The 27,665-nt window shown below is 40.8% G+C and overlaps 2 protein-coding genes across 2 annotated transcripts; both read left to right on the top strand.

The window, feature by feature from the left end:
• Nucleotides 1-258: 258 nt before the first annotated feature.
• Nucleotides 259-2,088, top strand: LOC132894813 (sperm-associated antigen 16 protein). Its single transcript, XM_060934927.1, has one exon. The coding sequence runs from the start codon at nt 259-261 to the stop codon at nt 2,086-2,088; it is 1,830 nt and encodes a 609-aa protein (XP_060790910.1).
• Nucleotides 2,089-8,639: 6,551 nt separating this feature from the next.
• Nucleotides 8,640-26,816, top strand: ccdc82 (coiled-coil domain containing 82). The gene is made up of 7 exons (XM_060936398.1): nt 8,640-9,414; nt 13,897-14,152; nt 14,276-14,368; nt 16,507-16,631; nt 17,468-17,638; nt 26,133-26,345; nt 26,449-26,816. The coding sequence occupies exons 1-7, from the start codon at nt 8,872-8,874 to the stop codon at nt 26,512-26,514; spliced, it is 1,467 nt and encodes a 488-aa protein (XP_060792381.1). The 5' UTR covers nt 8,640-8,871; the 3' UTR covers nt 26,515-26,816.
• The last annotated feature ends 849 nt before the right edge of the window (nt 26,817-27,665 follow it).

The following is a 27,665-nucleotide window of genomic DNA, read 5'->3' as shown; positions in this document are numbered from 1 at the left end:
CGCTGGTTTCTAAAAAGGCCTTTCAGTGAAACACGTTCGATACAGAAGCCTTTTAAACAAGCATACGGTTTACTTACACACATGCACAGGTGCAAAGAAGATTTAAACCGGAACCTTTGACCGAATTTTGCTTGAACAAGTGTTTATGACGTTTTTGTGGTGTAACGGATATGACGTCATCGCCTAACAGGTGTCCATGGCAACAGAACGCGAAGCGAATGTAACAAACGGCCAGGCACTGATTCACAGTGTGACAAAATGGCAGAATCAGTCAATGGGGCAAATAATCTAGAAAAAGGGTCCATTCCAGGAGACTCCGAGGGCAGGTTTGAGTCTGAAGAGCTGAGTGTCGAAGAGAAGAGTGGGGCTGAAGAAGAGGACTTGGACTCTGCGGCTGAAGTTCTGCGTAACTACACTGGTAATGACTCCAAGGTTGTTCTATCAGAGCGGACACCTTCCTCATCCCAGAAACTGCTCTGCAGCCCCATCCCTGAAGTCGTGGATGATTTTCTTCGCAACTTTCTCATGAAAATGGGAATGAACAGAACATTAGATTGCTTCCAGACAGAATGGTTCGAGATGCTACAGAAAGGCACGCTCAAAACAGAGCATGTGGGATTCATGCCTGATATATACATGCAGAACCAGCTGCTGGAAAAGGATCTGAAAAATGTCCAAAGAGAGCGAGACAGCTACAAACAAGCTGCCTTCCAAGCAGGAGAGATCACTGTGAAGCTTCAGAAGGAACGGGACTTCCACCGGCTGCAGCACAAGCGTGTTATTCATGAGAAAAACAAATTGATCGAGGACATCCAACGACTAAAAAAGCACTATGAGTCTTATGGTCCTGCTTTGAAACAACTGAATGAGAAGTACCAGACCGCCCTGAGGCAGAAGATGTTGGTCAGTATTGATAGGAATAGAGTCTCCAGTCAGGTCCATAGCCAAGATAGCACTCCATGTACTGCTAAGGCACGCTCCTTGCCAGGAACCCGCAAGTTTCTGAAAGAAAATGAGCTTCAGAATGGGCGTAGTCCAGAGCGAGGTACTAAACTATCAGTTAATGAGGTGATGAGTTACGACCCTGCCAGAGACCCAACGAAGAGCGCTACTACCAAACATCCAAAAGATTCTGAGTTCCCAGCCAGTACACGCGTAAATCCCTTCCTGCCCCAAATAAAAGCCCTATCTGCTCAAAGCACCAAAATTTCCGACTTCTCGATGACCAAGTCCATCAAAGCCCACACTTTGGCCATCAGCTGTCTTGCTCTCCATCCACGCAAACTGCTTGTCGCTTCTGCAAGTGATGATCACCTTTGGAAGCTTTGGGGGATGCCAAAAGGTGAGATGATCATGACTGGAGAGGGTCATACTGATTGGCTGTCTTCCTGTAGCTTCCACCCCAGTGGACACTTTCTGGCCACCACCAGCGGAGATGCTACAGTCAAGATCTGGGACTTTGCTAAATCCATCTGTGTGCTGACCCTGGAAGGCCATGGTCATGCAACCTGGGGATGCTCCTTCCACTCCTGTGGGGACTTTGTAGCCTCCTGCTCTATGGACAACACATCCAAAGTGTGGGACCTAAACAGTGAGCGCTGTCGCTACACGCTGCGCGGCCATGTTGACTCAGTGAATAGTATTAGCTTTGTGCCATTTTCGAACATCCTGCTCACCTGCTCTGCTGATAAAACCATTTCACTGTGGGACGCCCGCACTGGACTCTGTGCTCAAACTTTCTACGGGCACAGACACTCGTGCAACCATGCGAGCTTTAACACCCTGGGAGACATGATCGCTTCCTGTGATTCCTATGGCATCGTGAAATTATGGGATGTAAGGACCGTATCAGCCATATCGACGGTGGATACCGGACCATACCCAAGCAACCAAGTGGCCTTCAGTCCAAATGGCAAGGTGCTAGCAGCTGCAAGTAACGATTATGAGGTGAAGCTGATGGACGTCGCATCTTCACATGTGTACAGTCTTTTAGGACATTATGACGGTGTTCAGAGTGTCATTTTTGACCATAAAGGAGAATACCTCTTATCTGCTGCATATGACGGTGAAATTTTCATCTGGTCATAATATTTAAAATGACTGTTCAAGTCGGTTCATAAAATATGTACAGAAAAGTGTTCCATGTGGAGTTTATCGTATAATAAATGTACTGTAATAAGTAATTTCCCTCAGATCTCCTTAATACTCAAGTTAATCTCAGTAGATCATTTACGCTGTTGGAGAAATACACAATAGATTTAATAGAATAAACTGGTTTAATCAATTGAAATATTAATTATATTGTGTCTTGATTTTATTTACAGTACTGTGCAAAAGTCTGAGGCGCCCTATATATTTTTTTCAGACAAACTTTGTGATAGATTTCTATTTTATGACTTCTACATGATCGAATCAAAACATTACAAAAACATTTTAGAGTTCCAAGCATTCGTGTGTGTTTTTTCCAGCACAAAATTAAACGTTAGAGAAAAACTGTTTGTATCTGAGCAGCATATTACATAAAACAACGTTTCAGATTAAAAAAGAAAACATAATGAAGGCTACTGGGTTTTGGGGCAAAATTAAAAAGTGAGTGTGACAGTCAAAGTGTCCAGAAGAACTGTGTCTGGTTCTGTAAGATGCTCAGTAAAACCTACAGCGCATTTCCTTATCAAACTGCACTCGTTGGACCTGAGACTACAATTTTTATTTTTTTTTAAAGCAAAGGGTCGTCTCACACCAAATATTGACTTTGTTTCATTTATTATGGCTTACTGCTTATAGTATTTTTTTATGTTTAAACATTTAATTTCATTATTTTTAAGCCATTTTTGGTCGACAGCATCTCTTTACATGTACCTAATGTAAGACTATTGCCCAGTACTGTACATACACCGATCAGTCATAACATTAAAACCACTGACAGGTGAAATGAATAACATTGATTATTTCATTACAATGGCACCTGTCAAGGTGTAGGATATATTAGGCAGCAAGAAATAAGGTGTGTGTGTATATATGAGGGTAAGTCAAAAATTTCTAAGACAAATGAAAAAAAATCTTTATTTATGAAAATAACAAAGCTATTTCTCTACATATCCTCCATTTAAGTCGAAACACTTCTGCAAGCGATGTTTCCATTGGAGAATTCCTTCTTTGAATTCCTTTTGAAATTATAGCATCTGTCTTAGAACTTTTTGACTTACCCTCATGTGTGTGTGTGTGTGGAGAGAGAGACCTGCAATCTGATCAGTTATGTCTTTAGATTAATTGTAAGCCAGAAACTCTAGGGGGATGCAAACTTTTGCAGTCAGCTATATATGATGCACTTCTTTGACTTGAAGAGTAAATCATACCGCATCTAAAAGCAGTGTTTTATCTCTGAATAATTCTTAGCACTGTCACGTCACAGCAAGAAGGTCCTGGGTTTGAGCCCAGCAGCTGATGAGGGCCTTTCTGTGTGGAGTTTGCATGTTCTCCCCGTGTCTGTGTGGGTTTCCTCCGGGTGCTCCGGTTTCCCCCGACAGTCCAAAGATGGACATGCAGGTTAGGCTAATTGGTGGCTCTAAATTGACCGTAGGTGTGAATGTGAATGGTTGTTTAGCTCTATGTGTCAACCCTGTGATGATCTCATGACTTGTCCAGGGTGTACCCCGCCTCTCGCCCATAGTCAGCTGGGATAGGCTCCAGCTTGCCTGCGACCCTTCACAGGATAAGTGGCTACAGATAATAGATGGATAATTATTTGCTGTTTTGTGCTGTGTTGAGTTAATCTGAGGATTACAAGCAGAGGCCAAACCTCATCTCATCTCACTGCACGTGCATATTTGTGCTTCTGAATTTGAGACAATTTGGGGAAGAACAATAGGAGATATGGGTGTGTGATGGTCAAGTGTCCACAAACTTTTGGCCATACAGTGTGTCATCTTTAGCACATTTTGTAGCCCTGTGTTTATTTGGTGATACAGATTTTCAAATATTTCAGTTAGATTATAGTCCTTAAAATGATTATTAGACTAATTTCATAATTAGGTAAATTAATTTTAGGGAACGGGCGGCACGGTGGTGTAGTGGTTAGCACTGTCGCCTCACAGCAAGAAGGTTCTGGGTTCGAGCCCAGCGGCTGACAGGGGCCTTCCTGTGCAGAGTTTACATGTTCTCCCCGTGTCCGCGTGGGTTTCCTCCGAGTGCTCCGGTTTCCTCCACAGTCCAAAGACATTCAGGTTAGGTTAACTGGTGACTCTAAATTGACCGTAGGTGTGAATATGAGTGTGAATGGTTGTCTGTGTCTATGTGTCAGCCCTGTGATGACCTGGCGACTTGTCCAGGGTGTACCCTGCCTTTTGCCCGTAGTCAGCTGGGATAGGCTCCAGCTTGCCTGCGACCCTGTAGAACAGGATAAAGCGGCTACAGATAATGGATGGATGGAATTTTAGGGAACTTTAAGAACAGAATGTGGGCCGTGAATGTGACATCCAGGTGCTGCAGAAACACAGCGCTCTCCACACCATTAGAGGGCGCACTTGTTCTGGTAGATGACCAACTCATCGTGAATATGACATCCGTGCCTTTTATGATATTTTAAAACATTTTCCCACTGAATTAGATAACGGAGATAAAACTGATGCTTGTCTACTTATTTTTCCTTTTATTTTTCCTTTCTATCCATGGACATCTTTACAGCATTTCCTACATAATTTATATTCAATTTTGTATTGTAAGTCAGTCAAGTTTATTTCTATAGCACTTTTAACAATAGACATTGTCCCAAAGCAGTTTTACCGAATCTGAATGACCCAAGACATGAGCTAATTTTATCCCTAATCTATCCCCAATGAGCAAGCCTGTGGTGACGGTGGCAAGGAAAAACTCCCTCAGACGACATGAGGAAGAAACCTCGAGAGGAACCAGACTCAAAAGGGAACCCATCCTCATTTGGGCAACAACAGACAACATGACTATAACATTAACAGTTTTAACATGAAGTCAGTTTCATTGATGTTATAAACTCTTCATTGATGAAAACTTGAGTGCAAAACTGTTCATAACAACTGCAGTCCTAAAGTTAGCAAGTCAACTGTAGTCCTCAGCCATAAAAGCATTACTGTAAGAGTCCAGAGCGTCTTCTAAGTGTGACTTTCAACTGTCCATATGGGGCCGTCCTCTACAGGAGCTATGTGATGAGACTCCAACCAGACGTAGGGCATCGGGATGGATCAGGCAGGTCCGAGGAGCAGAAGAGGTCAGCATCTCAATCTCAGGATTGACGTAACTCAGAGGGACAGATGGGGGGGTGGGGGGGTCAGGTGACATTGGGCATACCTAACAACCTAAACACAGGTTGTTAGGTATGCCCAATGTCACCTGAATAAGTAGGAACAGTATACATATTGCACTGAGTACAATACGAAATTTGATTGGGAGCCAATGCAGTGTGGATAAGACAGGGGTGATGTGGTCATATTTTCTAGTTCTAGTAAGGACTCTTGCTGCTGCATTTTGACCTAACTGGAGCTTGTTTATGCACTTATTGGAACATCCAGACAGTAAGGCATTACAATAATCCAACCTGGAGGTAACGAAAGTGTAGGTGCAATTTGTAATTAAGTGATCAATCTCATTAAATCGGTCTCATTAAATCATTAAATCAGTCTCATTAAATAATACCTTTAATTTTGATGCTTAATAATAAATTATCAAACAGCTAAATTATGGTATATTCCAAATTATTATGATCACTTACCACAACCTATATGCACCTTGGAATCCTTTGAGATTGGGTAACTTCAAAAATATCGGGACAACAAATAAACACACACAGTTTCAATAATTAATTGAATTTATTATAACAAAGATAAAAATGAATAATAGCAGTTGAAATCTTCAGCAAACAATGAGGTTTGTGTGTGTGTGTGTGTGTGTGTGTGTGTGTGAGTGTGTTGTGGTGAAGACAAAAGATTAGCTTTGTGTTGCTAGCTAAGACAAAGGAATGCTAGCTAAGATGTGTTTGTGTGTGTGAGGCCTTGTGACCACGTGTTTCTAAGTACAACAAGAGAGTTAGCTTTGGTTGTTAATTAAGATGTGTTTGTGGGTGTGAGGCCTTGTGACCACATGTTTCTAAGTAAAACAAGAGAGTTAGCTTTGGTTGCTAACAAGACAAAAGAATTAGCTGTGCGTGGCTAGCTAAGGCCCAAGAATCCTACCTCGTGGAGTTAAGACAAAAGGTGTGTATGTGAGTGTGGAGGAGGGCCGCCACGTGTTCCCTTTAGACAATACAATTAGCCCTGGATGCTAATGAGACAAAAGAATTAGCCGTAGGCTAATTTCATTAGCTTATAACATTACTAAATCCACTGAAACCTTGATGAGGTCAAAATATGTGTAATGATGAAATTAAAGTGTTAGAAAGGAAAAGAAGAAGCATGCAAAACCTATCTATTAAACACAACTGAGAGATCAAAACAAAATAGAACAATCATCAACTCAACACCCCAAGTGTTTACAGTGTACACAATTAAACCGTTCCTGAGTTTAAATTCACACTGCTTCATAAAACTAATTCCTAAGACTAGTCTTTTTGCCCCAAAATTGCCAGTCTTACTTCAGTATCTCGCCTCTACGCGAGATTGTGAGATGTTCCGAGACTTTTGGAGTTTCACCGTTGTGGAGATGAGTGGCTTCCGTGGAAAGCAGAGGATTTCTTGGTCCAAACGCTTCGTAGTTTGTGATGAAAAGAAGTCTCTGATCAAATAATGTGCACAGCGCTTTAATTGGAAGGATCCGGTCGCTTCTAACTTTAAATTAACCGCTCTGGGCAGCAGTTTGGTAACGTTACTGACAATAGGCAAACAAAAACCGGCTGTAGCTCAACCGAGAGAGAGAGATAGCACGATTTAAGTAGTTCTACCGTGGCCAAGGGTAAACAAAAACCGTGCTGAATCGTTTTTCCCGGGAGAAAAGACGTCTGTATCTTGGATGCTCTGGTGAGCGGCCTCTTTATCTCTGTAGAACGCGCCACTTGCGACGGGATTCACAGCACCAAAGAGGAAGAGAGTAGCGTGCCTTAGTTTCTTATGGAATCATGGAGGAAGTGACGTAGGTGATCCCGCCCAGGCGTGATGTAGGTCAACGCGGAAGTTGGCTGATGGGAAATGTAGTTTCTTAAAGGGACTGTGTGTTACCTAAAAAAGCATGAACTAGTTTTTCCGTGACATTAAATTTCTTATCTTAGCAATATTTCTGAGATGAAAGAAAGCTATCCAGGTAATGTTATCAATGTGAGTTTCGAATGAAAGACTGGATATGTCACTGGATATGAATGAAAACAGATATGTTTTCAGCCTCAACTTAAACACTGAGACTGTGTCTGATTCCTGAACACTACTTGGAAGGCTGTTCCATAACTGTGGGACTTTGTAAGAAAAGGCTCCGCCCCCTGATGTAGCCTTCACTATACGAGGTACCAGCAGATAGCCTGCACCTTTTGATCTAAGTAGGCGTGGCGGGTCATAGAGGACCAGAAGTTCACTCAGGTACTGTGGCACGAGACCATTCAGTGCTTTAAAGGTCAACTATTTTATTATAAAATAAATATATGTTATTTATCTGCTGGGAGGTCCGTATGGTGAAATACTGTGACCGAGGTCTTGAAAGGTCCAAGGTCAGTATTCAAGGCCGAGGTTACGGTATTTCACCATACGGACCGACATTAAGCTGGTAAATAATATGTTTATTTTTTTCTTTACTAAATTCTAACAGAAAACAAGAGCGCCCAAAAGGGAAAACCGAACCGAGCTGCCATTTTGAATCCTCATTCACAGCTGTAATGCAAATTGCTTCCTCCTCAGTATACAAGTGCACTTCCATGGCAGGAAAAAAAAAAAAACCAAATTTTGCCACCGATGTAGTCCCCTATTTATACAAAATTGAGTCATTCAGGATTCAGCCATGTTTTTGCTCAGCGTTAGCAAGTTAGAGGTTTTTAGCTTTCTCCTGGAATGTTTTATTTTATTTCTTTGCTTTCGCTGTGAAGACTGTCGTTATCCCTATCCATGCTGTAAAATTAATGCTATTCTCCTGAGAAATGCTGGCAAAGATTTTTGATAATCTTATAAATAGATCTTATAAAAAAAGGTAAATGTTGACAAAAAAAATGCTACCATGTATGTTGTTGTTGTGAACGAGCGAGTTGTCCGTAACCGGGGTCCGTACCATAGGATACGGACCCGCTCGCCAGCCAATCAGAGGGCAGGATTTGGACTGCAAAAAAAAATAGAATATTTTATAAAATATAATACTACCATTTATAAAATAAATAAAAATATAGGATAAAATATAAATATAAAATAAATAAAATATAATACTATTTTATTATAAGTCATTGATACTGGATTTCTATCAGGTTGTTCTGTTTGATAATTTCTTTGTTCTTCCCTATATAAAATAATATATTGAGTATTTGTAAGAAATACTCAATACTTCCCTTGATAAAAATTATGGTGTTGCCATATTGGTTTTGTACTTTTTCAATTTAAAAAAAAAAAAGTGACATCCGGGTGCCGCAGGAAGACAGCGCTCTCCACACCGCTAGAGGGCGCACTTGTTCTGGTAGAAGAGCAGCTCATAGAGGACCTGCAAAAAACAAAACAAAACAGACACGCCTCCTCAAAAATGGCGGAATCGGTGGTTCTATAGAATAATCCTAGCGGAAATTCGGGTTTGTTTTGGACAGATTTGTGTTTATTTTCATGTAAAGGATCGTTTCTGCTCATTGACGCTTTCCTGTTCGTGTGTTTTAACTAAACCAAAAACAGCAGCCATGTTTGGTTTAACAGCCGATTAGAGCCGATCGGTTCCTCCGTCGCAGCGGTGATGAAAAGCGTTGGCATGCGACGGAAGCGCGCGCCTTTGGCGTCTCGCATCGACCAGAGAAAGACTCGCATGAGCGCGCTCGAGCGTCTGCTCGAGGACAGCGACGAAGGGTCGTACTGCAGCACGACGACCAGCGACGAATCCGCAAGTGAGTACCAGGTATCAGACGACGACAGATCAGACAGCGGGGACTCCGAGTCTCCTGCGCCCAAAGCCGCGGATGCGGGAGACGACAGCGGCGGGACGGACGAGGAAAAGGTCGCCGTGTCGTCGCGCCAGCGTCGGAAGAGATCAGCCAGCACGAGCATCCTGGACGACGGCTCGAGCGACTCTTCAGACAGCGACGTCGGAGCCGAACCGGTCCGGAAAGCATCGGCGAAAAAACGATACAAGCTTTCCGACTCCGAGGGTGAAACTGACCAGGAGAAGAAAGAAGTGGAAGCAAGAAAAGCAGCTGCCAGGAGGAGAGAGAGGAAAAACAGACTGATGGAGCTGCTGAAGAAGAGAAAGACGGGTGCACCACTGCGCAGGCGCAGAACCTTGGTAAGATCCCCGATGCATCAGTGAGGAACCTTAGAAGGAACCATTATACTGTTTCTACACTCATTGGCCTGTTTATTATTTATAAGAATACACCAAGAGCGGAGGCTACAATTATCAATCTTTAGGCCGTTGCAAAAGTAGAAAAGACTTTCAGTATGTAAACTGTGCATGAGTAATTACTCAAACTTCCACTGGGGGAAAAAAAAAGTTTATTCCCAATTAATAAGCGTTTCAGATATCAGATCACGTGACACCATTCCACAGTTATTGACACCTTTGTCCACAGTCATCGGCACCATTATACAATTCTTGACACCTTTGTCCACAGTTATCGACACCTTTGTCCACAGTTATCGACACCTTTGTCCACAGTTATCGACACCTTTGACCGAAGTTATTGACACCGCTGTCCACAGTTATTGACACCTTTGTCCACAATTATCAACACCTTTCCACAATTATTGGCACCATTCCACAGTTATCGACACCTTTGTCCACAGTTATCGACACCTTTGTCCACAGTTATCGACACCTTTGTCCACAGTTATCGACACCTTTGACCGAAGTTATCGACACCTTTGACCGAAGTTATCGACACCTTTGACCGAAGTTATCAACACCTTTGACCGAAGTTATCGACACCTTTGTCCACAATTATCAACACCTTTCCACAATTATCGGCACCATTCCACAGTTATCGACACCTTTGTCCACAGTTATCGACACCTTTGACCGAAGTTATCGACACCTTTGACCGAAGTTATCGACACCTTTGACCGAAGTTATCGACACCTTTGTCCACAATTATCAACACCTTTCCACAATTATTGGCACCATTCCACAATTATCGACACCTTTGTCCACAGTTATCGACACCTTTGTCCACAATTATTGGCACCATTCCACAATTACCGACACCGTTGTCCACAGTTACCAACACCTTTGTCCACAGTTATCGACACCGATCCACAATTATCAACACCTTTATCCATAATTATTGGCACCATTCCACAATTATCAACACCTTTGTCCACAGTTATCAACACCTTTGTCCACAGTTATCGACACCGTTACAGTTATCGACACCTTTGTCCACAGTTATCGACACCGTTCCACAATTATCAATATCCAGATGATTATTTTTAAAAAATAATAATCGGTATATGATATAAAGTTAACAAAACATAGTTTTTATTTAAAATTTGTTTTACACAGACTTGTATTTAGTCCAAAATATCTTTTATATATCAATGTCGGTGTTTATGTAAATGAGGAAGTAATTAGAATGTTTGTAAACAAATTAACTGATAATGTTTAACCTGCGTCAGAAAATCTTTTTGTTCCACTTTCTACCTGCTTTCTAAATATTTTCGTAGATCACATTGTGTTAATCATTCGTTGTTGTTGTTTTTATTAATTTCTAGTTTTGTAGTTTACCAATACATGTCAACAGGGAATTGACACTGTAACCACATGAAAATCCAGGTCAAAGGTCACATGTCATTCCTCGAACCAAAATAGTAAATGTCTACTGATATTGTAATATGTGGTCGATATTTACAACAAACTGCAAAAAAAAAAAATTTAAGCATGTAATTATTTTATATGCTAGGAATTTAATTCTGGTCTAATTCTATTTATTGCAGTAGGATTCCAAATACTCTATAAGCATTCCATTCTCATCTCATCTCATTATCTGTAGCCGCTTTATCCTTCTACAGGGTCGCAGGCAAGCTGGAGCCTATCCCAGCTGACTACGGGCGAAAGGCGGGGTACACCCTGGACAAGTCGCCAGGTCATCACAGGGCTGACACATAGACACAGACAAAAAAATATTATTATAAATCACAGCACTTTTATTTTTTTTTAAAGTACTTCATCTACTTCAACAATGTTACACAAAGATCGATCCATAACAGTTGTAAATGTCACTTAATTCCACAGGGTGTCGATAATGGTGAACACCGGTGAAAGTGATTACTATTATCGACACCTCACATGACTTTTCTCAAACGCACGTTTAGATACAAAATGGCGACTGTCGAATGAAAGAGTAAGAAACAAAGTAGGTTTTGACAAGGAGATCATGAAATATCGGTGAATTTGAGAAGTAAAAACATGTCCATGATCTTTCCACCATGCTTACCTGCGATGATGATAACGTCCGGGTTTTTCTCAAATTGCTGATCATGCTAAAAAAAAAAAAAAAATCCATCTCTGGTGACGAGCTGTGACAAGATCAAAGGGTGAGGCGAGTCTTCCAGTTGATTAATTAACCAATGATAACTGTTGTAACTGAAACTCACCTTTGTAAAATAGTTTTTTTTATTGGTAAATCTGAAAAGGTGTCGATAATTATGGACTGTCGATAATTGTAGTCACCGCTCTAGTGTCCATTTACGGCAATGCAGGACATAAAGATAAGATGTTATGTGGACCATATGATGTGTGTGTGTGTGTGTGTGTGTGAGAGAGAGAGAGAGAGAGAGAGAGAGACTGTTAGAAGTGTAAAGGTGGAGCAGTAACTGGAATTTTGAAAAAGTTCTGTCACCACTCGCTTAAGAACAGTCCAACATGATCCGAAACGGACCGCTGTCTCTAATGATCAGACGGGATCAGATTGCACGATATTTTTTGTCTTTCACGATGGTCACCATGTCAGATTAGGCCATCGCAGTCCCATCAATTTTCGCCGTGCCTTGGTAACTGGCAACACTACAAGCTTAACCCTGACCGATCATCGCTCACGTGCTTGCTTGATGTTAGGGATTAATCACAGCAACAGAACAAACGCGTCTTAGGAGTTGTAAAATTAGGCAAGAAAATACAAAAAAATCCCAGGGCTGTGAAATTTCCGCGGATTCTGTCGCGAAAAATATCATCTTCACAAAACGTCTATTTTTGCATTAAAAATCATTGGGGGGTGGGGATCTAGTCGGTTTTAATCGCCTTGCACGAGAGCTCAATACAGCCGGACTCGCAGAGTTTTATGCCAGCTGAGCGTGGAACACGTCTTGACTGCAACTCAGGAGTGCATGACAGAGCTATTGCGTGACCTGGCACCACGTACGTGAATTTCACCGACGAACGACATTACAATACTTCCTATTTTTACGACATTGCAACGAATGCTTTGCGGCATTTGCGCCAACTTCTGCCTTTCCTGTCTTGGAAATTCGCTTAGCCTTACTGAAAGATGAATTGAAAGAAATAGCTGGGAGTGATGCAAAGAGGAATAGAAGGAGCCAGAAGTAAAAGAAAAGATGTAAATAATATATTACAGTAGATAAGAAACATTTAGTTTTTTTAAACTTTTGCTCTGTAGACAAGAGACATTGTGACAGATTCTTGGAAAAAGCCAGGACATAATACAAGAATTAAGTGTAATTTGGAAGACAACAGGTATCTCTCACTTAAATATTGAGCATGATTTTTCACAAAGTCATTTTGAAAGGCCTATCAAAGTTTTCTTTTATTAACATTTCTTTAAATTGTTATTTACACATTTTTTTTAACTTTTATTTTGATTAAGAGATAAAATACATAGGCACTTATTAGATATTTCAATGTATTTTACATGGATCTTTCATTTTAAAAGAGAAAACTGTTGATAGGTATTTTATATGGCAAAATGAAGACCATCTCATCTCATCTCTCATCTCATTATCTCTAGCCGCTTTATCCTGTTCTACAGGGACGCAGGCAAGCTGGAGCCTATCCCAGCTGACTACGGGCGAAAGGCGGGGTACACCCCGGACAAGTCGCCAGGAAAATGAAGACCAAGACTAGTCAAATATTTACTTGTTGAGATCAATTTTTTACTTGCAAGAAATGCTCAGAATACACCATATAACACCTAAAATGGCTTGGTGTCTGCGGCCCTGCAGGCCCCAGACCCCTGGCTTACGCTGGGGGGCTGTGCCCCCCAGACCCCCCCTTTTCCTCGGATTTCTTATTTACAATTTCACAGCCCTGAAATCCGACTTGCTTGACTTTCCATCAGGGTGTCGATTCGCGATGGCATCCCATACGCAACATCTCTGTTCTTTTGATTATGTCACACTGCAAGGACTGTTCATCATTCCCAACACTCGTATTCCGGCCTGAAGCTGGAAATTTGTCAGCCGCAACAGATTGTACTAAAATCTCGCTGAATTCGTGTAATCTGATCTCAGCATAAATGTACACCTACAAAGAATATTTCTAAGGTCTTGTCTGTAAACTGACCAACCTCGTTCAACCTGATGTTCCTTTACATCTGCTACACCCATGTAATTGATGCTCAGTGTCATTGCCCTGTTCAGAACACTGATCGTGATCAGCACTGAATTTATTGTGGTCTTCTGATCGTGGAAGTAGAAGTTGGATTGGCTGGTAATTCAGTGGCCCAAAAGTGACCTTTATTGTAGGTTTATGTGCTAATAATAAGAGGAGTGAGTGTAACTAATAAAGTGGCCACTGAATGTTGGTTTGTCATTTAAGGAGCTGAGAAACTGTTCAGAAGATAAAGGAGTTGCAGAAGATGAACCTGAAGACAAAGAAGTGAAAGACTCTGAAGATGAATCGAGCGAAGAGGACACGCTTCGCGTAATAGACAGCAGCGAAGAAGAAAAAGAGGCCGACAGTGACAGCCTGAAGGACTTCATCGTAGAGGATGAAGAGCAGAAAGATGGACAGGAAGAAGAGGAAGCGGGTGAAATTGAGAACAAGGACTTCCGGTCTCACCTTCCACGCCAGTGTAAGATCTTTTAAGTTTTATGGTAGTGAAGAGAAAACATGTTTGTGTATTTGGTGATTTATTTTTTAATGCAATATGTACTGTATCTACAAATCTGATCAACTCTTTTTGTTTTAATTGTAGTCATTACTGGATCTCAGTTTACCTACTTCCAAGTGGTGGTCAAAGCTTTGTTGATCAATGCACTGGACTCATCCTTCCTCAAGTCACTTTACGGTACAGTTTTCCTATAATCCTGAAGTGGAATTGGCCGTGCTCTGTCTTTCTCGTCAGTCACAGCACTGTTAGCCAATCGCAGGTGTTTTTGAGCTCATATATGCAAAAGACGGTAGATAGCTCTTTCCTATGAGTGTGTTCGTTTACAATGAGCAGCAGCATTTTGAAAAAAAAGTCTCTGGTTGGCTTTACTTTTCTAGACGCAGTCACATTTTAGTCTTCATTCTTTGCAGTTTTTCCAAATTTGGGAATAATGGTGGGAAAAAACAGCACAGTGAAATTTAGCATGCTTTGATCATGTATTTTGGTGTAAACTTAATATCTGGCTAGTTGAACTTTCACCAGATGCTCCTCTTTAAGTGACAAATTATTTGTTTGATTGTAGAATTATCTTTGAAAGAGAGATGCAAGCAGGCGCAAACATTAGGAAAGTGTATATGGGTAATTATTCTATCCACATTCACTGGATATGAGCAATTGCGCACTCTGATTGGCTACTTTACTACGAGGCTATCGGCTCAATTTTATTGAGATTTTATGTGACAGACCAACACAGAGTAGCACATAATTGTGAAGTGAAACGAAAATGATAAATGGTCTTCAAAATTTTAAACAAATAAAAATCTGAAACATGTGGTGTGCGTTAGTATTCAGCCCCCTGTACTCTGATACCTCTAAATACAATCCAGTGCAATCAATTGCCTTCAGAAGTCATCTGATTAGTTAACAGAGTCCTACTGTGTGTAATTTACTCTCAGCATAAATACACTTGTTCTGTGAAGGCCTCAGTGGTTTGTTAGAGAACACTGAAGAACAAACAGCATCAATGAAGACCAAAGAACTCACCAGACAGGTCAGGGATAAAGTTCTGGAGAAGTTTAAAGCAGGGTTAGGTTATAAAAAAATATCCCAAGCTCTGAGCATCTCAAGAAGCACTGTTCAATCCATCATTCAAAAATGGAAAAAGTATGGCACAACTGCAAACCTACCAAGACATGGCCGTCTACCTAAACTGACAGAGCGAGCAAGGAGAGCACTGGTCAGAGAAGCAGCCAAGAGGCCCATGATCACTCTGGAGGAGCTGCAGAAATCCACAGCTCAGGTGGGAGAATCTGTGCACAGGACAACTATAAGTCGTACACTCCACAAATCTGGCCTTTTTGGAAGAGTGGCAAGAAGAAAGCCATTGTTGAAAGACAGGCATAAGAAGTCCCGTTTGCAGTTTGCCAGAAGCCATGTAGGGGACACAGCAAACATATGGAAGAAGGTGCTTTGGTCAGATGAGACCAAAGTTGAACTTTTTGGCCTAAATGCAAAGCGCTATGTGTGGCGGAAAACTAACGCTGCTCATCACCCTGCACACACCATCCCCACTGTGAAACATGGTGGTGGCAGCATCATGCTATGGGGATGCTTTTCTTCAGCAGGGACAGGGAAGCTGGTCAGAGTTGATGGGAAGATGGATGGAGCTAAATACAGGGCAATCCTGGAAGAAAACCTGTTGGAGGCTGCATAAGACTTGAGACTGGGAAGGAGATTCACCTTCCAGCAAGACAATGACCCTAAACATACAGCCAGAGCTACAATGGAATGGTTTAGATCAAAGAATATTCACGTGTTAGAATGGCCCAGTCAAAGTCCAGACCTAAATCCCATTGAGCATCTGTGGCAAGACTTGAAAATTGCTGTTCACAGACGCTCTCCATCCAATCTGGCTGAGCTTGAGCTATTTTGCAAAGAAGAATGGGCAAAAATTTCAGTGTCTAGATGTGCAAAGCTGGTAGAGACATACCACAAAAGACTTGCAGCTGTAATTGCAGCAAAAGGTGGCTCTACAAAGTATTGACGCAGGGGGGCTGAATACTAATGCACATCACATTTTTCAGATTTTTATTTGTTTAAAATTTTGAAGACCATTTATCATTTTCATTTCACTTCACAATTATGTGCTACTCTGTGTTGGTCTATCACATAAAATCTCAATAAAAACTTTTAAGTTCATGGTTGTAAGGTGGAAAAATGTGAAAAAGTTCAAGGGGTGTGAATACTTCTTCAAGGCACTGTACCGGAACTTTTATTTATTTATTTTTATTAAAAGCCCATAATATTTGATGGGTTTGTTTTAATACTGGCTGCAGATGGTGAGCGAACAAAGCGCTATGCTGAGGAGATGAAATCATCATTGCATCACTTTGATGAGCGACTGGTGCTCCCACGCCTGGAAAATCTAAAGCAGAGGAGCCGCTGGAAAGATCGCTACAAAGTAGGAATGAACGAAATGCTGTCGTGTGTGTATATACAGTGGTGCTTGATAGTTTGTGAACCCTTTAGAATTTTCTATATTTCTGCATAAATATGACCTAAAACAGCATCAGATTTTCACACAAGTCCTAAAAGTAGATAAAGAGAACCCAGTTAAACAAATGAGACAAAAATATTTTACTTGGTCATTTATTTATTGAGGAAAATGATCCAATATTACATATCTGTGAGTGGCAAAAGTATGTGAACCTCTCGGATTAATGAATTCTGAATCACACCAGCGAATTCTAAAGGAAAATGTCAGGACATCTGTCCATGAACTGAATCTCAAGAGAAGGTGGGTCATGCAGCAAGACAACGACCCTAAGCACACAAGTCGTTCTACCAAAGAATGGTTAAAGAAGAATAAAGTTAATGTTTTGGAATGGCCAAGTCAAAGTCCTGACCTTAATCCAATCGAAATGTTGTGGAAGGACCTGAAGCGAGCAGTTCATGTGAGGAAACCCACCAACATCCCAGAGTTGAAGCTGTTCTGTACGGAGGAACGGGCTAAAATTCCTCCAAGCCGGTGTGCAGGACTGATCAACAGTTACCGGAAACGTTTAGTTGCAGTTATTGCTGCACAAGGGGGTCACACCAGATACTGAAAGCAAAGGTTCATATACTTTTGCCACTCACAGATATGTAATATTGGATCGTTTTCCTCAATAAATAAATGACCAAGTATAATATTTTTCTCATTTGTTTATCTACATTTAGGACTTGTGTGAAAATCTGATGATGTTTTTATATATAAAATCTCTCCAAAATTATAACATGTGGGTTTCTCCATATAAGGAGCGGGTCGAGTGTTATCCCAAAGTGCGAATCAGTCAGGTGAACGTCCACACTAAGGGCTGTGAAGCGTGTGAGCTCCACCGAATCGGCCGCTTCTGTGTGCGTCTCTCCGGGCAGCTGTATCACAACGACACGCTGCAAAAGGACCAGTTCATGCCTGATGACTCGCAGGTAACAAACACGTTCATCTTTCGTTTTACGTAGTTATAATTAACATGGTCTTTTTCTATCAAATTGTACAGCACATTAAGCTTCCAGTGATTCGACAGTGATCAGTCTCTGCTTTTAAATTACACTTTAAGAAATTCCAGAAGGGATGTGATCCATTGAAACACCATCATTGATCATGTAAGCGATGATGTACAGGGAGCCGGTTATCATTAGGAAATAAACCCTGACAGGGTGACGCAGGAGCTCTGAAGGGGTTTATTTCGCAATAATGACCAGCGTGTTGTATATTATCCTGCTTTCTATATGGCTACTTCGTAAAGAAAAGAATAATTTGGCACAAAGTATTGATTTAAAAATAGTTGTATTGCTTCCGCTAATGGCAGACCTGGGCATTTTACGGCCCGCGGGCCGCATCCGGCCCTTTGGTTCATTCTGAGCGGCCCGCGTAAGGTTAATTAGAAATTACAAAATAAATGTATTTTCTAATGCTGTCAAAAATGTCACGTTATTAACGCGTTAACTTGACACAATTTTAACGGCGATAATTTTTTATTGCGAGATTAACGCTCTGTGACATGATGTAGGTTTTTCATAAGCTTTTGAAACTGCCAGGAACTTGGAACAAAGACTTTGCAAAAAAAAAAAACGATAGCAGCTAGACTGTAATGCCCCGCAGAGTCCTCTGCCCTCCCCAAAGAACCAGCGCGGGCAGGGCGCGCTAGTAGAGATGGGATTTATGGCTCTTTGATGGGATCCGCATCTTTGTGATCCGTTCTTTGAAAAGAGCCGTTCAAAAGACTGGCTCATTTGGCTCTTTTTAAATATTCATTCAGTTTTAAGAAGACAGCGTCTAAAGAAGCCAGATCCCTCTGAACTGTAAACTCAATGCTATCCCAGAAATCCTTCCTGCAATATGCAAATTTGGCCGCCTCTGATTGGACAGCGCGACGCATCAACAGGCAGAAAGTGTAAAAGTACAAAATGTGTTAAGTGAGCTGAAACAGTAAAGATCATATTCAATGCAATATTTATCAACGAACAACTTAAAGTTAATATAATAGTGTACTTTATATTATAATCAAGCATGTCAAGCCTACCGTCACTGTGTAACCTATCTCTCTGATTAGAGACTAACTCAAACAGTAGATCATTTCACTCATGGTTCTCTTGCTAGACCCGCTCCGGTGTTCGGTTTAGGTTTCACTTTGCGGTGGCTGTGTCAAGACGTGTTATGCTTTGCAATAAAAAAAAAAAAACATTGGTACAAAGCAAGCCCATTCACTTTTTTATGCTGATAAGGGAATTACAATGTTTTTTTATGTGACAAAAATGTGCGATTAAATTGCGATTAATCGCGAGTTAACTATGACTGTCGCGACATTAATCGCGATTAAATATTTTAATCGCTTGACAGCACTAGTATTTTCTAATTTTACCTCATGCATGGACTGAATGTGCATTGCTTTTATTTTGAAGTTGTGTTCAACAAAAACGCAATGCGCGCGACATGAAATTCCACGAAACCTAATCCCGCGATAACTACTTCCGTAATTTGTCCAGACCAACCACAAACTTGTACGTCATCCTTCAAACGATCCAGCCAATCACATAGTGTGACGTCACCAGCAGGCGCCGGAGCCCGAGCCGATCTGTAGATCTGATACCTACACCGAATCGACATTTTCAGTGATGAAGTTTAACAAATCCAGGTATAGATCCTCTCTCACCGATAATCATCTGTCAGCTGTGCTTCGCATCTCCACCTCAGACATTCAACCTGACTTTGATGCACTCGTTAAAGACCAACAGAGACTAGATTTCTCTCACTGAGCAAATAAAAAACTGAAAAACACCAAATGAGGTGATTAGACTACAAATGTGGGCATCATTATTATAATATGATGTATCTTGCTTGATATTTGGAGTAGAAAGACAATATTGTGGTGTCTTTATTGTGTTTTGGGGTGAATGTGACTGAAAAAAAATGGTACAAACATTCACGTTTTGTTAACCATTGTTTTGGGAAATTTGATTGAATGAATGACACTTTTTTTTGTAAGGCAACCTCTTTTTTTCCATACTCTTACCAGTTTGTAAAAACAATGTTATTTACTGCTTTATATAAAGAAATACAATTAATATTATGCAGAATTTAGTTCAGCCTTTTGGTCCAGCCCTCCACAAAATTTTCTGTTTCTCATGTGGCCCCATGGAAAAAATAATTGCCCAGCCCTGGCTAATGGTGTGGTCTGTAGCGATGTAGATGACGTAACTGACCAATCAGAATAGAGTATTCAACAAAGCCATGTAGTAATTTCATATAGCAGTGTCCTAAAGTGTTTTGTTTTTTTTATCTTACAACAGCAAATTGCCATTTATTTTAAAATGTATTAATACGTTCTTCTTTTTTAATCCGTTTATAGTTACATTTAATGTTGTGGAACGTCTTGGAAGAAAGTTAGTTACACTGTCATTCCTATACCAGCCTTTCTTTTTCTCTCTTGAAGTTAATAAGAGAGAAAAAAAAGTGCTTCTGTTGTTACTGAGAAACCACAAAGTGCTCTGGTTTGAAGATTTTCCCGTGGTGCAACGCGTACGTTACAAATCAGTGACCTTGCGTAAATGTTAAAGATTCTGACTGCAAAGTTGAATTCTGGGCAAAATGTTCGATTTCTATTGCTGTTGGAGTTTCAAGATGTTTTGCTGAGATAAAATGAGTCTCGCATTTTACGATTCCGGAGATTGCCGAAGAAAGTGCGCAACAAGATCACGTAACCACTGTGGGACGTGTCTGTTTGACCTACTTTTGACCAAAACAAGTCAGCGTGGGCAAACATGTTGGACTCGGCTCTCCTGTCAGCGGAAAAGGAGAAGGAAAGCCTGCCTAGTGAATGCAACTGCAAGATAGAGCAAGGTTAGATGACGTGTCATTTTTCTGGACAGATAACTAAATAATTCTAGCTAGCGCTTAGCTATCTTAGCCTGAGAATGCATGGGCTCAACTCCACGGTAGCAAGTATGGAGTTATACACCGAATGTTTTGATCTTTCAAAGAAACGAGAACACAAAAGCAGTAACAGAAAAGATATATTCGTCTTTTGTTTCACGGATCTGTTCAGCCACAAATTACATCCCTGCGACTTAAAACTCTCCATGTCGATGTAGAGTCACGATGTTTTCCGTGTGACGCCATCTTGGTGTGACGCAGTTCCATAGTTATGCTAATTAGTTAAAGCTCCTCGTGTTCAGCTGTTTCCTGTTTCCGTCGGGCCGTACTGTTTACCACAAGAGGGAGGAAAACAGTCCCAAAACAGGGAAAAGCGACCCTTGGGACATCAAAATGATCACATCTCGTCTGCATGATATTGTTCTTGCAAGATATAGGAAAATGCCAGACACAATTTAAAAAAAAAAAAAAATGTATTTTTTTTTTTAAATTTCAGGTGACTGCAGTCAGCACCTTTTAAATAAATGCATCATCAATTGTTTTTCTTATTTAAACAACAGGTTTTTAATCAGTTAATTGTTAGGTTCAAATTATGTGGAGCATCCGCTGTGAAATATGTTGCTATAGAAACAATCACATTAGAACAGGGGTGCCCAAATTGATCCATAAAGGGCCATGTGGCTGCAGGTTTTCATTCCAGCCATGCAGCAGCACACCTGATTTGGCTCATTCAATCAACTGAACTGTCTTCACACAGTCAAATACTTGCAGCCACACCCACCCTTGATTAAAGGGTGGGTGTGTCAGTTGATTGAATAAGCCAAATCAGATGTGCTGCTGCATGGCTGGAATGAAAACCTGCAGCCACATGGCCCTTTATGGATCAATTTGGGCACCCCTGCATTAGAAGGATCGCATTAAAACAAACCTAGGAGTTGAATTGCACAGTTGGCGCTACTGTCCGAATTGCTGAGGTAGAAAATTAATCAACACCTTCTAAACCAGTCAGTTCCGAGAACTCAACAGCGCTATGCTTTTAAGAAATGTCGTTTTTACTAACGGGTGTATATACTAGTGCAGGGGTTTTCAAAGTGTGGGAGAGTCAGCCCCCCCTCAGAGAGCAAATAAACAGCGCCCCCCCCCTCACAATTTTTGTTGTTGCTATACTTAATGTTCCATTCGTATTTAAAAAAAAAAAGGTTGTTGTACACATTTTTTTTCTTTTACACATTTTAAACATCTGTGCTTTTTAAAACATCTTTTTTTTTTTACACATTTTAAACATCTGTGCTTTTCTTTTTAAAACATCTTGTTTTACACATTTTAAACATCTCATAGCATCGTTAGCTAGCACCTCTTGGCAGACAACACACTGTGGCAGTGGAGCATCTTCAGATCCAGTCCATGAAAATCCAAACTTTAAATAATCGTGGTCATACTTCCTTCTTTTTTCAGTCCCCCCAGGATTCCGCGGGCCTTTTTTGTGATTGTTGCAGGCTAAAATGTCTGATGTTGCGGGGGGGTTTCCAAAAAATTGCGATGAAAGTTGCGGTGTTTTTTAGGTTTCTGTTGCAATTACTTTGCGGGAGGAAGTGAAAGTTGCGATTTTCTCTTTTTGTGATTAAAATTGAGTGATATGTTAAATAACTATTGATTAAAAAAAACAAAGACACTGAGAAATGGTCCTATAAACAACTTTACCAATATAAAAGATTACCAGGACTACAAAAATGCAGAAAAATAGGCTTTACTTATCCAAATGCACCTGTTGGTTCAAAAGTTAAAGTGCACAGAACCTCACAGCACAACATGAAGTTCCCTTAAAATATAATATAAATGCCTCAGCTTTCATGTAAGAAAAAAACACTACTAATACTGTGTGCAGGCAGTCTCTCCTGAAGACGAAATTAAACAATAATTATCTCATCTCATTATCTCTAGCCGCTTTATCCTTCTACAGGGTCGCAGGCAAGCTGGAGCCTATCCCAGCTGACTACGGGCGAAAGGCGGGGTACACCCTGGACAAGTCGCCAGGTCATCACAGGGCTGACACATAGACACAGACAACCATTCACACCCACATTCACACCTACGCTCAATTTAGAGTCACCAGTTAACCTAACCTGCATGTCTTTGGACTGTGGGGGAAACCGGAGCACCCGGAGGAAACCCACGCGGACACGGGGAGAACATGCAAACTCCGCACAGAAAGGCCCTCGCCGGCCCTGGGGCTCGAACCCAGGACCTTCTTGCTGTGAGGCGACAGCGCTAACCACTACACCACCGTGCCGCCAACAATAATTATAAACTAATAAAATAAATGGCTCAGGCTTCATAGAAGAAAAAAAAAAAACAATTTGAACAGAATCTCACAGTATGATGCTGAAGCTGCCTAAACAATGGAAAATAAAATACCATTTTGGCAAAAATGTTGGCATCCATTGATTTCTTGTATTAAGTAAAAAATCATGTAAAGTGCACACAGTCCTTCACTGTAAACATAACACACTTTCAGTAACAGAATTTAAGCCTATATAAACACTGACTCGCACATGCTGCTTCTCTTGAACGTATACACGGAAGTAAGGCGGAAGGTAGTTTGTCGACGTCACCTCAAGACGACGCCAACGATTGGTCAAATTTGCGGGAAAGTTGCGGTGATTGGATATAATTATCTGTGGTTGGTAGAAGAGAGCAACTGGACTTGCTTGAAAATTCTTGAAGACGTTTCGCCTCTCGTCCGAAAGGCATCATCAGTTCTGTCTGTCTAATAGGGAGTATCAAGTATTTATCCTCTCATGGATCATAATAGAATCCAAATCAGAATGCTGATGGCTGCATTGAAGGTGGCTGATAGATGTCATAGACACCCACCTCTGTTCAGTGATGGTCGTTCCAGGCTGACAAAATTGAACGATCCTCTCTGGCTAAGATGTCTGCCAGTTTTCTGGAAGTCCTCTCATACTCCCGCACTAGTCGAAGGGAACTCATCCCAAAGTGTGTAGAAACAGATGTTTCTACACACTTTGGGATGAGTTCCCTTCGACTGGTGCGGGAGTATGAGAGGACTTCCAGAAAACTGGCAGACATCTTAGCCAGAGAGGATCGTTCAATTTTGTCAGCCTGGAACGACCATCACTGAACAGAGGTGGGTGTCTATGACATCTATCAGCCACCTTCAATGCAGCCATCAGCATTCTGATTTGGATTCTATTATGATCCATGAGAGGATAAATACTTGATACTCCCTATTAGACAGACAGAACTGATGATGCCTTTCGGACGAGAGGCGAAACGTCTTCAAGAATTTTCAAGCAAGTCCAGTTGCTCTCTTCTACCAACCACAGATTACTATGTACCTGGACGACTGAGTATCTTCACAGATATTGGATATAATTGCAACACCACCCTGAATTCACGGGGATTGGTTGAATTTGCGTTGAAGTTGCAAATTACAATATCGTGAAATCCTGGAGGGTCTGATTTTTTGCTTGGCCCAGACTCTGTCTCCTCACTCACTGTAGCTTTAGGTACTAAAAATCGATCCATTTTGTCTCTGGTAAAGGCTAGCTGAACTTCGCTAAATGTCCGCAATAGTAACTTATTCTGGTTTGTTTCCTCATGTTGCGCCCCCCCAGGGGAGGCGCGCCCCACACTTTGAAAAGCCTTGTACTAGTGCATCTCAACATATCAGAATATCATGGGAAAAGGAAAAAAAGTTCATTTTCATGCTTCAGTTCAAGAGGACTTTGGACCACTGAGCAACAGTCCGGTTCTTTCTCTCCTTAGCCCAGGTAAGACGCTTCTGACATCGTCTGTGGTTCAGGAGTGGCTTGATATTAGGAATGCGACAGTTGTAGCCTCTTTCCTGAAGACGTCTGTGCGTGGTGGCTCTTGATGCACTGACGCCAGCCTCAGTCCACTCCTTGTGAAGCTCTCCCAAGTTCTTGAATCGACTTTTCTTAACAATTCTCTCAAGGCTGAGGGCATCCCTGATGTTTGTGCACCTTTTCTAGCCAGCACCTTACTTATGGAGGGTGTCGATGATCGTCTTGGGGACAACTGTCAAGTCAGCAGTCTTCCTCATGATTGTGGTTGCATGTACATATAGCCCAAGAGCATTAGCTCAAAATTGAGTCCAACCCGGAACAAATTAGTAACAAGCTGAATTTTTCAGAATATGTTCAGAATACCCTTCGGAATAACATACTAAAAGTCCCCGGGAATCCACCTTGTGCTCTTTGAGAAATTCAAGATGGCGTACAAAATGGCCGCCGATTGGAGATTTTTCAATATCTCAGGGATAAAACATAATATAAATGCAATTAAAATGTTAAATTATATGTTCTCTCATACAAGCAATGCAAATTCACCATTGTCACACTGTTAAAATTAACCAAGATTACAAGGTCATTAATGTGGAAATTACATGGAATTTGATGGTTGACATGATTGACAGATTAGCTTAGTAGGCTACCTACATACATGAACATAATGTAAGACAACAATTAGACATCAGTTTCCTTAATATTTAGTGCATCTTTAAGCTTTGATAAAATATTAAAGGGAAATTAAATTTGAGAACTCTATCTTCTAAAACTACAATGGCAAGCTGTTTCAGTACACTTCTTCAACATTCTGGCGACTTTCATGACAAAAAGGTCTGCCTCAATAAAAGCTCTTGCTTATAAACAACGAGTAGACTTAAACACTTCTCAGTGCCTCAGTTGTAATGCTTGGACCTTTGTTGTACCATCAATGAAGTAGGGAATTTATTCAAGCTTGTTTAAGGGTGGAAAAAAATTAATATTTGAGTTTCTAGCGCCAGTCTTTACTACTAGCAATGCCAGTGTGTTTGGACAAAAAATGACTAAACTCAGCATGACCTTTTAAAAATGACTAAACTCAGCATGACCTTTTAACATGCCATTTTTCATTTTACACCACCAATTTACTTTAATTAATATTAATGAAAATAAGTGCTCCAACTCCTAGTAATTGTGTTTGTTGTTTTGTGAACAGAATAGGATGATACGGAGTGAACGAGTAACCAATGGATCCACACTATACATAAATATACTGTTATAATAATGTGTACATTGTTATTATATGATGTTAATACACAATGTAATTAATACACACGTTGGAATTTACTCTCCTACCCTACAAAACATATATTCTGACCTTTTAATTGCATTAATATTTTGTTTTGGGCCTGAGATATGGGCAGAGCTCCATTTGGCGGCCATTTTGGACGCCATCTTGAATTTCTCAGAGACCACAAGGGGGATTTCCGGGGACTTTTAGTATGTTATTCCTAAAGGTATTCTGAACATATTCTGAAATTTTCAGCTTGTTACTAATTTGTTCCGGGTATAACCCTATTACTCCTGGGCTAATATGAAAATTTACATTTTTGAATTAAATTACGAAAAAAAATTTTCACAATGTCCCAATATTTTGAGATGCACTAGTGTGTGTATATAAAATAGAAATGAAAAACAATGTTTGGTGCATCATACTAAATATCTTGATCACACGTTGCAGATGTTCCTCGTCGGCTCAGTATGTGCCGGCCGTACCGAGGTGTACCACGCACTCAAACACTTCAAGTACCATTTGTTTGAGCGCTGCTGCACGGCTCTGGAGGAGCACAAAGAGGCAGAGGATCAGAACCAGGAGGGAGATGACGATGAGCCGGTGAAGGAGACCGTGAACAAAGCGTTCACCAAGCTGATGGAGGAAGGCTGGATTAATGAGGTGTGTGCTTTCTTTAGTTACAGCGCATTTATAAAGTTTGTAGTATATTGTATGTCCTTGATACCTTATATTCTTATTCATTTTTTCCCTCCTCTATATACAGCAATATGATGATTTTCAGGAGCGCCTTAATTCTGCAGATTTCTTCCAAGAAGAGAAGCTGGACTGAGACGTGGACGACTTTTTTTTTTTCCCCCAGACAAAACATTGTCAATTTTTGACCAGCAAAGATAATTCTACCAAAATCTGTGTAATATAATACACACGTTTTATAAACCTATGAGGTCTTATTACTGTACTTTGTTTTCCAGTTGCTTTTGCATTTTCCTTTTTAAATTGGACAGATTTTATTTTAAAGCTTGTTAACTCCGAGTTATCATAAATATGTAATATTTAAAAAAAAATCTTAATTCTTGTAATAGATGAAAAATAAAATTAAAAAAAGTTAATAAAATTACTCTGAGAAATGTCTGTTGGAGACGAGTAGTTTTCATTTAAACTCCTGTATCCACTTAGCCTAGTAAACTAGACCCACCCGCCTAGCGGCCAAAAATATTTTTGCCTACGAGTGGGTCTAGCCTCGCACCATATCAACAACACACCCCGGGCATCAAATCGTGCCCGCCCATCACAACGTAAGGTTTTTGTTTGGATTCTTTGGGCGGGCTTTTGCAGGAGTGACGACAAGGCTGCGCGACGCTGGAGAAAGCACAACAGGAAAGATGGCTACGGCTAGTGAACAGCGCGCGTTTGACTCCGCTTTGGAATCAGTTTTAGAAGAATTAGACTTGGAGTTTTCGTTGAAACATGAGCAGGAAGAGGCTCTCCGCTCATTCCTTTTCAAGAAGGACGTTTTCGCTGTTTTGCCAACCGGCTATGGCAAAAGTCTGATCTACCAGCTGGCTCCGCTCGTAGCCAAAAGGATGGGGCTAGTTTGTGCAGTACAAAGAATTAATAAACAGCTTTGAAACATTACTTTTTGATTGTTTCTTATTTTCCCGTTATTTTAAATTTAAGGGAAATTTCACCAAACACCACTAAATAAAAACTCTCAAACAGTTTAAGCAAACCCTTGAAAAACACTTGGAAAAAAAAATGTTAAGTATGTGGCACAGACTCCAAACTTGTGGTCATTATCTCCAAACTTCTTAATATCTAGAACCTGTTAATTAATACGCATTTTGAAAAATTATTTATTTCAAGGCCTGCCCCACTGCTTTCTGTCGCTCTGACTACGTCACAGTTGCACTGATTGGTCAGAGCATTGGCCTATACGCACAGAGACAGTTTGAAAGACAGCGGGTCGTTCCTCCCACACCC

This window comes from Neoarius graeffei, chromosome 12 (genome assembly GCF_027579695.1).
Source record: "Neoarius graeffei isolate fNeoGra1 chromosome 12, fNeoGra1.pri, whole genome shotgun sequence".
In the NCBI taxonomy this organism is placed as follows: domain Eukaryota; kingdom Metazoa; phylum Chordata; class Actinopteri; order Siluriformes; family Ariidae; genus Neoarius; species Neoarius graeffei.
Note: the sequence above shows the minus strand (reverse complement) of the source record. Positions and strands in the feature narration are given on the sequence as shown.